At 41.3% G+C, this 17110-nt stretch overlaps 1 protein-coding gene across 1 annotated transcript; it reads right to left on the reverse strand.

Annotated features, from left to right (window-relative positions):
- Window positions 1-1000: 1000 nt before the first annotated feature.
- On the reverse strand, window positions 1001-13273 carry igsf10 (immunoglobulin superfamily, member 10; the record flags this gene model as incomplete). The annotated part of the gene is made up of 9 exons (XM_084558453.1): window positions 1001-3112; window positions 3194-3560; window positions 4264-5167; window positions 5338-6876; window positions 7020-8798; window positions 8885-9643; window positions 10200-10590; window positions 11017-11146; window positions 13077-13273. The coding sequence occupies 9 exons, from the start codon at window positions 13271-13273 to the stop codon at window positions 1553-1555; spliced, it is 7626 nt and encodes a 2541-aa protein (XP_084414579.1). The 3' UTR covers window positions 1001-1552.
- Between the last annotated feature and the right edge of the window lie 3837 nt (window positions 13274-17110).

Here is a 17110-nt window from a genome sequence, read left to right on the forward strand (position 1 = left end):
TTCTTTTGCCTGTTTTAAATGTACATCATTATAGGCAAGATACAGTCAGTGGGTGCAATCAACTTAGAAAATGTTTCCAGTTGTTGCACTTTAAGGCAGAGAGCATTTGTCTTAAAGTAAAATGGCTTGTGACTATTTCTTTAGGACAAAGCAAGAATGCAAATCTGCTGACACTAGCCAAGTGTGGTTAGAAAGCAAACATTACACATGGTAGATAAGCTCACTCTGTTTCCCCATTTAAGTTTTCTTGCTTGCATTTTGTCTTTTCTTAAAATGTTACATGAATTACATATCTATCCATCTATATAAAAATATACATCTTTCTCGCTTACCCTCTGCTGTTCTCTCCCTCACCTTTGACTTCAGTGTGCAGGAAGGTAATGAAATCAGCACACAATTACATACAAAAATCAAAAGCTCCCCTGTGGGTCCAGCACACTGAGGAGCTGGGTGAAGAACTATTTTCACAGCTGGAAAGTTAAAACTGTGTATGTCTGGAAGATTTCTCCTGTAGCCAGAGCCATAACTTCCTCCTTAGGTGAGGTACAACTGGATAAAAAAAGGACCTTTACTGCAACATTTTATTAGCCCACTGGTACAGATTTTTTTTCTACGGTTTAAATATGTCAGAAATATAAAATATGAATAATTTTAAAGCTTTTCTATGTATCAAATAAAACACTAAAAATACATGAGCCATGTCAACTTTTAGTTTTATTTTTCTCCCATATCTTTGATAAAGTAGATACTACAAATAGATATACTGTATTATTACAGATTAGCATAATGTATAACATTACTGTAAATTCTTGTGTACAACACAATAGTTTGATAGTGTGTCTTTGTTTTCTTTTTATTGTGCTGCAAATGGACTAAAAAAAATCCGTTTTAAACTATCATGAAAATATAAAAAGGAAACTAAAGAAACCTCATGTGATTCTGGTATGAAAGCACTGTACTATCCATGCAGATATGTATCCAGTGTAAGACATGCCTCAAATATTTTTCTGAAAAAAACAAAACATTTTTTGTTTCCCAACTGTGAAATTCATTGACTTGCCCTTGAAATATTTTTTTTTGCAAACACTCTGGATGTTGCCTTTTTACTTTGTTGCTATGACAAAGAAATGTATCACAACAGGAACTATCTCTGTAAAATGTCTGGAGGGACTTAAACCCTTCTCAGGAGTCTTTATTTACTTTCTTCCAATATGTTACACTTTTTTTCTTGTGCAATAATTGTACCTATGCCTGTGGTACTACTCCAACTGCCTGGTCAGGCACTGAGCCTTTTGCTCCCTTGAGAACCACCCCAAATGAGAACCACCTATGAATTTCCAGACCTCCACTTTCAAAGTTGCAATAACAACTTTGTAGCCCCGGCTGGGGTTTCTAGTTAAAAAAAATGTATATCATTTTCCCTTTAAATGTCTATCTCCTTTAACTTCTTCCTTTGGTTGTGTTTTAGTCCAGGTCTGTGACTTCTTTTGAACAATATTTCACAAGCCATGATCCTCACAAATCCACATGTGAGATAACATGTTTTTTTCTCTCACAGTACAAGTACATATGAGACCTTTGACTCTGTACCTAGGTGGTTCTTGGCCAGGCATTTGTATGTGCCAGAGTCTGAGGCTGTAGGCTTTTGGATGATAAGAGTGCCCTGGGGGTGGAGCAGCTCACTGCCCATAGGCCGTCCCTTGTCTGCTGCTGACAGAACTGAATGATCGGGAAGCTCCCAGGTAATCTCTGGCTTGGGGATGCCAATGGCAGCACAGCTGAGCTGAATGGGTGTCCCTTTCACTGCCCTCATATTGGGAGGTGGCCCTGTTGTGATCCGTGGAGGGTAACCAATGATAATAACAGGGACAGTGAGTATGGCCTCCCCAGCATCATTCCGGGCCCTGCAGATGTAGTTCCCTCTGTCATGCAAAGTAGTGTCCCTAACAACTAGAGTGCCATTCTCCAGCAATTGGTAGCGCCCCAGAACTTGAGGTCGAGTAAGTGTATGGCCACCAGGAATGGTCCAGTAGATTCTGGGTTGGGGACTCCCATCAGAAAGACAGTGAAGGAAGAGGGCTTCCCCAGATACGGTGCGTATAATACCTCTGGGCCTTGTCAAAATGTAAGGCTTTTGCCCAACCTCCAAAATTATAAGCTTTTCTATGTAACCCTTGAAATTTTTCGCACCACAGCGGTACTTCCCAGCATCTTCTTTGCGAGGATTGTAGATGACTAAAGTCCCATCGTTGACAATATGGTGGTGAGATCCAGGAGTATATTGAGAATTTCCTCCAGTAATTCGTGTTCCATTAGGCAATGTCCAAGTGATCTCAGGTACGGGATACCCATCAGCAGAACAGTTCAGAACTGTGGTTTTCCCAGCCCGAGACACAATCCGTTCATTGAAAGGGTTCTTAAAGATTGGCCTGCGGAGCATGCTGCTAACCTCCAGCTGCACCACCATTACTGCCTCTCCACCATCATTTCTTGCCATGCAAATGAACTCTGCTGTATCAGAGGGCCGGACGTTCCGAATCTCAAGTGTCCCATTATGGTGGACATTAATCCTGCTGCCAAAGTATGGTGCTGTCAGAAAGATGTTATCAGGCATAATCCAAGTGATAGTAGGAGTGGGATCGCCCTCGGCCTTGCAGTCTATTAGTTTTCTGGAGAACTTAGCGGCTACATCTTTGATTACAGTTCTGTTTTGCCGGTAGCCATTGATCACTGGTGGATTGCCATCTATGTCAAGCTTATAAACTTTAGTGTCTTCTCCACCAGGGTTGCGAGCCATACATACGTATTCCCCTGCATCAGTCATCTTCACATCCCTGATATCTAGAGAGCCATTCACATGCATTAAATACCGTTCATTTGATGCTGCTATTACATCATTGGTTGGAAGCATCCACAGGATCTTAGGTTTGGGTTCTCCAAGTGCTTCACAGTCGAATCGCATGTTGCCTCCAGGCGTCACCCTGGCATAGGTCTGGCTGGGTGGACGTATCCTGGGGGCAGCTGTCACAATGGTGATATGTACATGCATCTCATCCTTCCCCACTTGGTTCTCAGCATAGCAGGTGTAGTCCCCTTCCTCTGACATACCAACCTGAAGAAACATGACATTGGCGTAAAACATAAACGCATTTTATACGTCTTAAACAGACCTATTGCTGACATTTTAGAATACCTGATTTAGATAAAGAGTTCCATTGTCAAACAGAGTATAGCGACGTGTTCGTCTGCCTCCACTGCTTGCATCAGACTGGAAAGCACTGTTGACCACTGTACCATCTGGGAGTCCCCAAGAGATCTCTGGCTTTGGTGATCCTGAGGCTTTACAGTCTACTTTAAAGTCGTTGCCATAGGGTACCTTCTTCTTTTCATAGAGCTTAGGCTCTATTTTGGCCGGCTTCATTGATACACTGACCTTCATCAGCTGGAGATCATCACCTGTCTTGCTTCGTGCCACACAGAGATAGTCTCCAGAATCTTTATTACTCACATTGTCAATGATAAGAGTACCATTATCCAGGACCTGAATCCTGTTGCCCATTCTGAAAAAGTACATGACAAAGAGTTAGAGAGACTCATCATGGAAGGGACATATAATATTGTCACTGAGCAATTACAAAACAATAATTCTCAAAATAAGAATAGGGTTGTGCTTTGTAGGGGAAAATAACGTTTATGTTTTGTGACAAAGGAGAACATGAGTTTAAAATTATGTAAAAGTAATTCATCCTTGCCACAGTGAACAGGCTAATGTTCATGAACATAATAATTTGATTGTCAGCGTAATCATTTCACCCTGTGTTGCAGACCTAACTTTAACAAAATGCCCTGAATGGTTTAATCACTGCATCCAAGTTTTTCATTTCAATTTTGATTTGACTACTTTTAATTCTACTTTTTAATTAATTATACTAATATCGTTGAGTATCATATTCCTCCACACATGGAGTAAATAATTACTTCATCAAAGCTGTGACTCCATTACTCTGTACTTATTATTTCTAAATTTGACCCAAAGGGTCACTTCACCTATGTTAAAAAGTAATACAAATTCCTGACTTCTACTGCCTGAATGACAAGTATACACATATATTGCCCTCTTTTTGCAAGACCAGTACAGACTTTAAACTGTTAAGAAGAGTTTTATCAAAAATACCCAAAGTTTCTTTTAATCTTTGACAGATATTTGCTGTAAATGCCTTCTTCTATTCTGTGCATTTATGCCACTAACAATTGTATTTTTACCTGTGCCAATGGTCCACCAAAGCTTTGGAAGGCAGTCTCCAGACAATCCTAGGTTTAGGATCTCCTATTGCTGAACAGTTAAGCCTCAACTGATCCCCAAAAGTCAAATCTGTCACGCGCTGGGATGTCTCTACTATCTTAGGTGCAGTCTCTTGCTTCTCTACTGTCAGAGTCACCACCCGCCTCTCTGAGCCAGTAGAGCTGGTAGCAATACATTCATATTTACCACTCTCCGCTAGAGTAACCTCCTTAATATAGAGTGTCCCATTCTCATAAACTGATATTCTTTCTTCGCTGGTAGGTGTGTTTGATCGTACTGTTGACCCATCTTGGAGGACCCAGTGAATAGTAGGCTGAGGAGTGCCGTGGCCAGTGCAGGGAACCCACAAGTCTTGACTTAGACTAGCTTTCAGTTGCTGTCGTTTGTCCTCAGCAATGCCTGGTGGAGCTGCCACCACCTGCAGTCGAACTGTGGCAGTGTCAGCTCCTGCTGGATTACTTGCGATGCATTTGTAATGACCTCTGTCATAAACAGACACTTGCTTAATAACCAGAGTCCCCTCAGCAGATACAGATACCCTTCCCTTGTCTGTGTTTTGACCCCTGACTTGGGTTCTGTTGGCCAAGATCCAAGATATCATGGGCATGGGCCGTCCCTCTGCTTTACATTTCATCTCCACTGTGTTTCCTGAATGAGATTTAATGTCACGCATTTTTGGTTCAAGGATGCGTGAGGGGTAGGCCACCACAGACAGGGTGACAAGAAGTTTATCTGATCCATGATCGTTCTCTGCTAGACAAAGGTACTGGCCACGGTCTTTAGTGTTGGCATTCTGGATGGAGAGTGTGCCATTGCTCAACACCTCAAACTTGCCCATCTTCCCATAAATGGTAATGGTGCTTCCTAGCAGAACAGAAACAAAGAAACAAAGAAACACTCAAAAACATTCATCAAGAGCAAAAGTGATGTTAGTTCATTTGTAAAGGTCCATTTCATTTTTGCACTGCAATATAGCATTTCAGAATTGTCAAATTAAAAAAATTAAATTAAAATCTATATCTATATTTTTATACCTGTACTTGAGGAGAAGCGTTTCCAGGTTACAACTGGTGGCGGGTATCCAACAGCTTCACATGGAAGGAAAGCATCTGAGTTAGACAAAACTGTAAAGCTAGCTGCATTTCCCCCAACTATTTTAGGTTTGCTTGTCATCGTGTTTGTAGTGGGTTCAAAGCCAGCCACATTCACAGTGGCAGACTCAGAGCCAGTAATATGAACAGAAATAGTAGAAATGGAGTTGTGTATGTTCTTGCTGTATGGAGCAGGGGTGTTGGTATTGAGTCCTTGCTTGGCTGTGAGGACAGTTTTTGTGTTGTCACCATTGTTCCTCTGTGTTGGTGGTCTGATGTTGCTGTGGAATCTGGTCTGACCTCTTGTGTAAGGCACTTTTGGTGTAGTTCTCTTCAGTGTAAATATAGGATTGGAGGTTGTTGAGATAATCAAAGGTGTCTTGGTGGTAGTATAGGTGGAGGAACTGCTAGATGTCCAGTCAAATTCTTCATATGAGGGAGTCTCCTTTGATGTTTGGTCAATGGAAACGGGCACTGTGGGTATGACTTCTTTCCTAGATGGTGTGTACAGAGGTTTGGAGAAGGAAACAACCAGCTGAGGTTGTGTGGTTGCCTCCACTGTAGTTTCCATAGTTGTTGAAGCCACAGTTGTGGTAGTAGTTTGTAGCTTATAGATTCCAGGTTTCCTGAAGGGTCTCCTGCCTCTAAAGGGCCTTCTTCTTCGCCCTTGCCGCCCTCTTGTCACACCAGGGCTTTGTCTGATTACAAGCAAATTATCAGGTAGTCCCCCAGAGCCTGATAATACTTCATCAGGATTTCCAATAGATTGTGGTTTGACAGTAGGTGGGGAGGGTAGAGTCTGTAATTCTGGTGGTATCTCAGCAGTGGTGAAAGACGTGGAGTCAGAGGAAATCGTAGTAGTTATATGATGAAAGCTGGGTTGCAGTGTTGTGAACTCAAAATCTGCAGACGATAAATCGCCATAGTCATCATCAAATGAACTCTCTTTGCTCTGTGTGTGTCTGGATGGTGACTGAGACTCAGGTTCAACCAACGAGTTTGCAGTGGTGGTGGGCACAGCAGCAGGTGTTGTGGTTGGGGTCACAGTTGTAGTTTCTGCTGTGGTTGAAGTTTTTGTGGTAATTAATGGTCTCTTTAGCCTGCTGAGTATCCTTTCCTTTTCTTTGCCTCCAAACAGTCTGTTCCATGGAATTCTTCCACGAATAACCTTAGAGGCGACTGTAGTAGTGGTCGTGGTGGAGATTAATGTTTCTTTGTTTGTTGTCATAAATGGAGCAATTGTAGGATCAAACTCTGGGGCATCAGCAGATGTGATGTAGTCACTGGAAACTTCTGATCTTGACACAGTATGGGTGATGGGAGCAACTGAACTAATGTAATGGTTTGTGGAAGAAGCTGCAGTTTTTTGGGTAGAGGCAGGTCTCTCTGGTTTGCGTAGAGATGGACTGGAAGAAGCTGGGGGTGTGACCACTTGCATATTAGTGGCCACTGTCTTCTTTTGGCCTTCATCGCAGTTACAGTCTGAAAAAAAGTAAGAACATGCACAGACTGATTGGTAAATAGATGCATAGACTGACTGATTATACATATAATAAACAATATAATAAACAATGATGCACAAACCAAATTATGGCTCTATTTTATTTTAGAACATGGTTTCTTACCTGTGGTCAGTTCAACTCTATATGGAACAGATGCATTCCCCTCCTTCTTCACAGTGGGCTGTTTAAGCTTATTGATGAAGGACTGTATATCAGTGATCCTGTTGGGTTTAATGATCCTCCTGCGGCCTTGGAGGATCCTCCTGCCGCCTCTTCCTCTGCTGTTCTTGCGAGGGATGATATGGACGTGCTGCTGGGATATGATGGTAGATCCTGCAGGCAGACGTGGAGATTTTATTGTCTGAGTTGTGTGGAAAGTGATTTCGTCTTGCTGTCTTTCTGTGGTGGTGATTGCTGTGATTGTGGTCTGGCTTTCAGGGTCTGCGTGGATGACCACCTCCACTGGGCCTGTTCCATCTCTCATTGGAGTAACATTCGGGTCTGTAGTTAATGAAATTGCTGCCCCTGTGGATGTTTCTGGCTCTACAGGTGGATCTCCTGAAAACTGGAGTTGAGTTTCTTGTGAAGTGTCTGTCACAGTAAGTTGGAGAGTGACAGGATGCATGGTTGAGGGGGCCTTGCTGGTCCTTTCCAGGGAATAAAACTTAGCTATTTCATCAAAGCTTGGAACATCTGTAAAAATAGAAACTGGTGTAGAGTCTGACTGGATATATGACTCTGTTGTTGGTGATTTAGTATTTTCAGTTATTTTACTTGAATGATGTTTGCTGAATGTATTTTCCATGTCAACAATTTGATCTTTATCTGTTGTTGCTAAAATATGACCGTCTCCTCTCTGGGTGGTTGTTGCTGTTTCAGTTTGCCTATCTTGACCAAATAGTTCATGTGGATTATCTGTAGTTGGTTTGACTGTCCTTGGGACAACAATGAGATGGTCTTCACTACCCTCACCAGAACCAATATCATCATCACCAGAAAATACAGTGTTTGAGTTCCTCTCATTGTCTGTGCCAGACTTAGATCTCGATCCATCTTGAGCTTTTTTCACAAATTCAGCAAATCTTTGTGGGTCTACTTTCCTGGAAGCTTTATCAAAGGTCCTACTACTCCATATGTGTCTGTTGTGAACTGGCCCCCTCCTTCTCTGTCCCAGTCTCCTTCTGCCCTGTGATCTGTGTCTTGGGTAAGGTCGGTCTGAGGTGACTGTCCTGGATTCTTGACTTGTCCTGTCAACTGGACTGGAGGAGGGGATCTCATTGAGAGGGACTGTGTTTTCTGTCAAGCTAGGATCCATCTTGACCTCCATCACCATCCCTGATCCCTCACTGTCCAAACCCGTTGTGCTCTCAGGCCTTTCTTCAGTCACTGTCACTTGAGACACAAGAAGGTCAACTCCCAGGTAATTGGCAACCACACACCTGTAAAAACCTCGATCCCTTGCTGTGAGACCTTGGATCAGCAGTGTTCCATTTTCATAAACCTTTCGGTTCCCATACGACTTGTCCAGTATGGAATGGTCAGGGAGTATCCACGTTACCAAGGCTTTAGGACTCCCTGATGAGCTACAGTCAAACACCAGATTATCACCTAGTGTCCTTGAGAGTTGGACACCATTGACCTCAGTCTCTTCTACATCAGGGGATAGAACTGTCACTCGAAAGGTGAGTATATCTGCATCCAGGTAGTTTGTAGCAATGCACCAATAAAGGCCTGTGTCAGAGGCATCTGCACCCCTGAGAGTGAGCTTCCCTTCAGCAGTGATTATGATCCTCCTGTCTTCACTGGAATAAGGTGCCCTGACCTTACTTCCATCTGGTAAAATCCACTCCAACAGAGGCTTTGGCTCACCCTGGATTTGGCAGCTCAGCTGTGCCACACCACCTATTTTAAAAAGCAAAAAATTCATTATAGTAATTTTAGCATTCAACAATTGTATTGTTGTATTGTATTTAATCTCTGATTCCCACCTGTAAGCACAGCGTACTCAGTCTTGGTTTGATTATCTCTCTTGATCATAGTCCAGGAATAGCGACCTTTTTTAGACAATGTGTTTTCCACACGTAGGTTGACAACAGACTGGTACTTAATGTGCAGAGTAGAGAAGGTGGTAGTAGTGCGGTCAAGTTGGAAGCTCATCTCCCCTTGCATTAACCATGCTGGGGAGGCTTTAACATCAGCCTTAATCCCTGTGTTAATCCCTTCCTCTCTGTTACTTGTTTTCATCTGACTATACCTGTACACCATTTCTGGGTTTCTGGCCAGCATCAAACCTCTTTCTAGTATCATAGGAGTGTCACTGTAGGTGGCCAGGATCTGCCACAGCTCCTGCATGTGTTCATGGTCAATGTTACACACTAGATATGTAGTTATGCCTGTGGTAAGCAGAGTGACATTGTTTCCCTGTTCCTCCTCCAAGGTTTGGGTCAGGTTCTCAAATGAAGTGGGCCTCTGGACAATGCAGGAAAGACTGGCATCATTGTGAAACTGGTCAGTCAAGTTCATATGTATGGAGCCTAATGGGGCAATAAAGTCCTTGGGGGAAACTGGAGTGAAGTTTCCCTCATCCAGGCTGATGTTTTTTTGCTTTAGATGGGGTTGTATCCAAGGTTTGGCACAACTAAAGGCATCATCGTGGACGAGGGCAAGAGGCTTGTTGTGGTAAGGGGCAGGATTTTCACAAACAGGACACAGCTGGCCTCTCCTGTCTCGCTTGCATTTCAGCACACCTGGAAACAATTATCAAGTGATGTAGCGTTTAGTTGGTTGCAGGGAAGAAAATAACTTTTACAGTTTCCACATTATGGACCAGCCAAACCGAAACTTGTCAGTAAAACATGTGAGCCAGAAAAGATCATCATCACTATGCAGTGAAGTGTAATATGTGCGTTGACAGTCACATTATTCAAGTCATGGATTCTAGGTGTAATTTTTGTTTTCTGTAGCTGCCATGATGAAAAGATAAGTCTAGACCTGAGATCTCAACAACAATAAATAACCCTTTCTTGTTTGGAATACAATCAAATGCACTATTCATTTTAAGGAGAAAAACTAATAGTGCATGCAAAAAGTAGAATAATCAGTGAAAGCACTAATGCGGCAAGATAATTTACCAGATGTGTCTCATTAAAGCTACAAGCAGATAAAGTTTCACAAAGGTTTAGAGCAAGCTATTACAATCTATAGTATTATAGATTAAGACAGATTCCTTTAAGAAACAGGGCTGTTATCTTCTAATCATGTTACACACTTAAGAACATTCCAAAGCACACATGCACTCCTCACCTGTGTTCCTCTGTGCCCACACTGAGAACCACTTCATACGGCAATCGCATGTCCATGGGTTGCCATGGAGGAAGACGTTCTCTAACTGACTGCAGCCAGTGAAAATATCTGCAGGCAGAGTGGTCAGGAAGTTGTCTGACAGGTGGATGTTTCTTACCGAGGATACCTTGAAAACTTGGCTGTGTCTCAGTGTGATGAATGTGTCTGGGTGGAGCTGCTGGAGGTGGTTACCCTCCAGATGGACCAGTTGTAAATTAGTCAGGCCATAGAAAGCCTCTGGGCTAATAAAGTCAATGTGGTTGTGGTCTATGTGGAGTCTCAGCAGACTAGTCAGGCCTTTGAATGTCTCTTTGTTGATTTCCTTCACTTTATTGTATGACATCTTCAGGACCTGTGAGAATGTTCAAAAAGTTGGAGATGTTACTGTTAAGTCAACACACAACATCTGATTTAGGATACCCTTAATTGTTGTCAAATACTTTATTTAGTATGGAAAGCCACAAGCAATCAGTTACTAGAGGTCATCCTTCACAAAAATAAATGAAAGTGTAATGCAATGGATTCCACAATAGAAGCTGACAATAATGCTTTGTGTATTTTTGTTAGGACTGTGTCAGAAAGGTATGGAAGCAACTCAGTTTTCAGAATCTGTACTTTGTGATGCTTAGGTACTGAATCATGTTATGCTGTGTTTTTGCTTTTTGGATTTAATTACCTATAACTGCAAGGCTCCCTCTCTGTATAAACAGCACATATCACAAAAGTAATCTGTTTACAAAAGACTGACTGCAGGTAAAGACTCATTATGTGACTTTACCTGTAATGACTTTAGGTCCTGGAAGGCTCGGTCTTCAATAGTATGTATAGTGTTGCTATGCAGCATCAATAGCTCCAAGTTCTCAAGCCCTGAAAGATCATATTCTCCCAGGACAGTTATGCTGTTGTACCTAAAAGCAGATTAATAAAAAAAGAGACTTCAGCTCTTGTTCAAAAGCATCACACACAAATGTAAACGAACCATCAAGGACACAGAAATCCACAGCAGTGTTTTCTACCACTCTTACACAAATAATGTCTTTAAGTGTCCATGCAGTCATGACAAGGGGCCCAAGCAGACAAATAAATAAAACACCTGTGTAGGAGAACCATAAGTAAGTATTGACTTTAATATTGATATATCGGGCAGCCACTGTCAGCAATTTACTTTGAGATTTTTTTTAAAAATCTTAACCGTTTTCTTGTGACTAAGGATGACACAAATTCCTGTATAACTAAGTTCATCCGTTAAATGAATGAAAAACATATTTTTTTCATCCAATAATCTCTTACTTTGCGGTGCATACATACTGTCCATTGTTGACTGTATAAAGCTTTCCCTCTAACAGATAATAGAGAGACAGGACTGCACAGGACAAGACGACATGGTTGAGGGTGTGATCACCTCAAAATGTGTTCCCAATTCTTTTCAGGGGGGAACAGAGCAACAGTGTTTCCCTTCTGTTCCTGTTTTTAGTTTGACTTGTCATAGCTGAAAAGCACAAGTGTTACTAATGAGATTAGAGATGGCTCAGCTCAACTTCAATTCAGTTCAAAGCGGCTTTATTGGATTGACCATTTGGAGAAACAGTGCGTCAAAATAAGGCTAAATATTTGGACATTGCACACAAAGAGTAAAAAGTCCAGCATTAAGATTGATACATATTGATTAGGTATGTACAGTATGCATGCACATCCACTCACATTCTGTTTTCATTTGGTTGCAATGATTATTTTTTTGTCCTTTTTCAATTGCTTGCTTGTGGTCCCTGAGCCTGAACTTGGTTAGGATCAGATTTTTTTGCTTTTAACCCTAACAGTTGAAGAATGTTCTGCCAATTAATTTTAAAGGCCAGACAGCATTGGAATATACTTAAGATTTTGCTTTCTTTCAGTGTTCTTTTCAGTGTTTGAAAAGCACTGTTATTGTGAGGAAAAAGTCTAAAACGTGTGTCTGAGAGGAAGTATTTTGTCCCAGACATTAGGTTTGACTTTGTCTTTGGGAATTAAGGTGTGTGGGAGGTTGGATTTGAAAGAAATTGAAGTCCAGAGGGTGTATTTTTTTTGTCTCCACATGCTGTTGCAGCTCTTTTTCAGTGAACATGAGAAATGTCCCGCATGCACGATAACTTGGTCTAATTAGTTGCACCTGTGTTTGTCCAGCAGCTCTGATCTATTTTAAAATTAGGTTTAATTACACTAGTTTACAACACCTGTGGGTGACCACAAACAACAACAACAAAAAAAGCAATACCACAAAGTGTCAGAATATAGTGTCTGTATGCAGTTGGCACTTGCAGGAAGAGCCACGAAACTCCAGCATCATTTATGTTCTGGAAAGCTAGCATAGCAGCTAGCTAGTTCGAGCAGGACCGGAAGCGACTTGTTCGTTGACACTGGTACGCCCATCGGAGAATCCCCCAAAAAGGACGTAGTTGCAATTTGAATAAAGCTGAAATATGTCTTGTTAAGACGGCAGGGCTAGCTGTTAGCTGCAGCTAATGTTTGCTATCTTTCCCAAATTGTTTTAGCTTGAGCTAATGTTAGATAAAATAGCATAAGTTAGAAAGTTATGCTAGCTATGTCCACTGAAGTTTTTTTTTTTTTTTTTTAGTAAACTGCATGATAAGTCAAAATAAATAACTAGTTATTTATTTTACTTGCAGTACTTAGTTTATTTAGTTAACTGGTTTAGTTTAAAATGTAGTATCATCTTTCTAATGTTTATTTTATTCCTGCTTATGCAGACTGTGGTTTAAATCAATCAATAAAAGTCTTCTTCCTCCAGAGTATGTGCTGTTCTCCAGTCTGCTGCGAGCTGGAAAGAAAGCCAACACTCACCCGAGGTTAATTCTTTCCACAGCTGTCTGGATGTGGTCAGGTACCGCGGTCAGGTATCTGAAGGTGCAGTGCACTTCAGTGGGAACATAACAGGCGCACGATTTGGGACAGTCGGCGCTCGACGGCAGGACGGCAGCCAGGAATAACAGAGCCTTCAGCGGCCACCTCCGCAGGTATGAGGCGCTGCACACACTCATTGTGAACGGGGATGGGGCTTCAGCGGTACGGGTTGGGGGGCTACACTGTACCCTGAACCCTCACACAAACCCACCTGAAGAGAGAGGTATAGCAAGTTGAAACGTTACTCTGATTTCCCCCCTAATTATTATCTTTAAAAAAAAAAAAAAAAAAAACATTTTTTATAAAAGAAAAAGAAAAAAAGTGATCCATGCAGTTTTGAGAAAAATAAAAAGTCAGCCAAAGACAAAGTTACATGCAAGATGACAAAAAAAAAAAAGAGAGTAAAACTGTAATAGATGCACGCATAGACACATTAACCCAGGGTAATATGCATTAAAGTTTCCCTCACCGCACTTAAAACAGCGACAGAAAACGGAATTTCTGCACAAGAATGTAAAAAATCCCAATGGAAGTGTTTTAAAGTCCACATTCAGTTGCAGTTGTCCTCCAGTTTGATCCCTCAGAAGAGCGCACTGTCTCCGAAGTGCGCCTGCAGCAGTGCGCACACTTGTGTCTCCTCCGCCCCCCTGTAATGTGCTGTAACGCAATCCTGGACCAAACGGCAACTATGAAATACTCAGGGAGGTGCTTTTCTTGAAACACCACTTATCTGATACACTGTTAGTCCCCCCCCCCCCAAAAAAAAGGCTTGAATTACTGGGGACAAAAGTATTAACCTCTGCCAAGACAGTCATACTTGAGACTGATGTGATTAGGTTTTCAAAGTAGGTCATACAATTGCTTCGCACAGAAGCCCAACTTTGATGAATAATCTGAATGCTATGTGATTTACTGGATCACTAGTAAACAGTTTTTTTTTTTCTTCTTCTTTGTTGTAGCAATAGTTTATGATTACATGTGGGTATGTAACAGTGGCCCCAAGCAACACCACAAACCCTTTGTGATTCAACCATGATGTGTTATAGATTACTTCAATAAACGCTTTACTTTCTTCTTTCCCATAAAATGGGCCATTTGAATCCTCTGGTTTTGCGTGTTTAGTATATTTTTCCTCCACAAATCAACCATCATTCCAGGCATATGGAGGTGAGTTGGGGGTAAGATTCTTTTCTCTCTCTTTTTTTATTTTTTTTCTTCCAGAAATCTTAAATCTACTGGTGTGTTAAATTCCAGAAGTACCTTTGTGTTGTAGAGTTTTTCTTTTGCACTCTGTTTTCAGTTGGACTGCTCAAATATTGGCAAAGTTACAGCTGTAAATCACAAACCTTAAATGTATGCTTGTTTTTGGACCGTAGCCCTTTGCATTACTAATGAGTGTACCTTTAAATCTGATTTGCGTCCTCTAGTGCTCAGATAAAATGATACTTGTCACTCGATGTCAAAATTTGTCCAACTGAGTGATTCAGAACTGCAAGTTTGCATGTCTTATTTGTGGGTTACTCATTATTGTGACCACCACCATTAACATCCCTGAGTCATTCTCTTGTAAACAGTGTTCATTCTAACCGTCTTTAAACCATACCGTCTGTGTTTTTGCCCTCAAAGTACTTAGTTGCTCCTCACAAAGCTACTGGTTTACCACACTATTAAGCAGTCTACACACACGCACAAACACTGTAGCACATACGCACACTTGTCTGATCATTAGGTACACTAGTAAAAGCTTTACTCATTTAGACCAGGACTGTTATATTATGGTGCTTTTGTTTTCACTGGTGTGCCTAATGAACTGGCAGATGAGTGTTTGTTAGCCACTGTGCATTTGGTAGAATACAGGACTAATAATGACTACACTGTTAACCTGTAGGAATTTAATATAGGTTAATGCATTTTCTAATTAACAAGTCCACAGAAACAGAAAGTAATAGTCAGATAATCGTAATATAATGAAGGATAAGTAAAAACTATCCAGTGTAATCTATCACTTAGAGCAAAGAACAAAGCAGGCATCACTAGTTTGTACCTCCCAGTATGTGGTTCCATTTACTGGGAATTATTCATGAAAAATACTCACCGAAAGTGAGCGCCATTACTCATTTTCAGATTATTTAGAGTGCGCAGTTTAACCTCTGAGTTATAGTCGAACCACAGAGGCAGAAGAGAGGTGACCGCTTGTGTTATTGGACAAGTCATTTACTTGGAATGAGGGTTTTTTGGGATCGCTTTCATCACTTACCTCAGGTCAGGAGGGGGTTTGCATGTTCCACGGCTTGTGTCACTGATGTTGTTTACTTGCACATCTGGATAACACACCAACACATGTAGACAACCAGACACGTCGTCTCTTCTCCTCTCCTCGCTTTTCTTCTCTTCTCTTCCATTAGTTATAACTAATGAAAATCTCATCTTTCTTACACAGACTCTAGAATATAATTAGTTTGCTGTAGTTGTCATTGCTGCAAATGAAGAGTAATGGCATTCTCATAAGTGTTTGCATGTGTTGAACTTGATTTAACCACTCCAGTAGAACTATTACACTTATCCTGTATTGTCTGAAGTCTCTCTGAGGCTTGTTAAAAGCCACACACTTGATTTACTTACCAACTTCTGTAATAATTAGAGTTATTGAGACTCTATTCTCGTCTCTCTCAATCTTCCACAAACAGGATCAAATTCAATTATGCAGGATTTTATGCCTATCCCTGTCAATTTGGTTTTAATCTGCTAACAGAGCAGGTTTTTTTTTTCTTTCTAGGCAGACGCATAGAAGACTTAATTAAGTGTTGATCCAAGCCATCATTATAACAGAGCAGTTAAGCCTCTTCTCAGAGATGGAAAATTGCAGCGATAAGAGGCTTAGCACGTTGAGGAGAGGGGATGATGGGAAGAGCGTTGTGCTTGCAACAGGTTTTACGAGCGCGTGTTTGCGTGTGCACAGCTATGTGGCCAGGACAATAGTATTTGTTTGTTTGTGATTCTGCTGATCACAAAGTTGGGTCTCGTCCATTCTCTCTCTGTCCAAGAAAACTGTTTCCCTTTGGCTTTAATTTGATCCAGATGACGGAGCAGTGTAAAGGGCAGTTGTGTTATTTTTCAAGCTACAGAACTCAAAATGTTCTGGGAGTAAAAAAACAGTTACTTTGACTGCACAGTTTGTTTAATCCTACGTTTGCACACATGTGGCAACGGGGCATGCCGAATGATATTGCTGTGGTGTTGCTCTCTTCTCTCTGTAGAGAGAGTGTGGAGGAACAGGTCGGCTGTTAAAAGTCACAGCTAGCTGGTAGGCTCTGAGGAATCTGTAGACACATACAGCATTGGCTTCTGTTCCTTACACTCACGGCTTGGTTATGACTGGGGCCCTCCTCTGCAGGAGCTGAATGACAGGAATAGTGTGGTTTGGAAAAAATATCATCTTACAAGAGACACACTCTTTGTCTCTGGCATGGTTTTCCTCATAATAAGTCAGGGCATTTTATATTCTTACAATATTTTGTATTTTTTTTTTTCAATCTGTTAACGTTTTAACCTTACATTTACAGTTTCTTCTGCGTGCTGGCTATAACAATATTTAGTCTATAATCTGCAATGTCATTGAGGTTTATATGTCTAAACAACGTTTGCAGGTGTTGTGGCTCCAGCAGTGCATTTCATAGAGCAGTTAACAGACAGACCTCTTTAACAGTTTAGATGGAGGAGAAAAAGCATCAAAGTGACTTTGTATATTATACGGTGGGAGGCAGAACAGATTTATTGTTGCGTAGGCCAACATTTTGGAGTCTGAGAAATAGATTACGAAATCCAGGCAAAGCAGACAGAAGTTTTTACTTCATGGTTCATGCAGAAAAAAATGGACTATAGAATCAGTGTCGGCTGCTACAGCAGTTTTCTAAACTGTTCAGTTGGCCATTGGAGACCGGCGTGGGTTGGGAGATATCAATCTGTTCTTTCAT

This window comes from Chelon labrosus (assembly GCF_963514085.1).
Source record: "Chelon labrosus genome assembly, chromosome: 13".
NCBI lineage: Eukaryota > Metazoa > Chordata > Actinopteri > Mugiliformes > Mugilidae > Chelon > Chelon labrosus.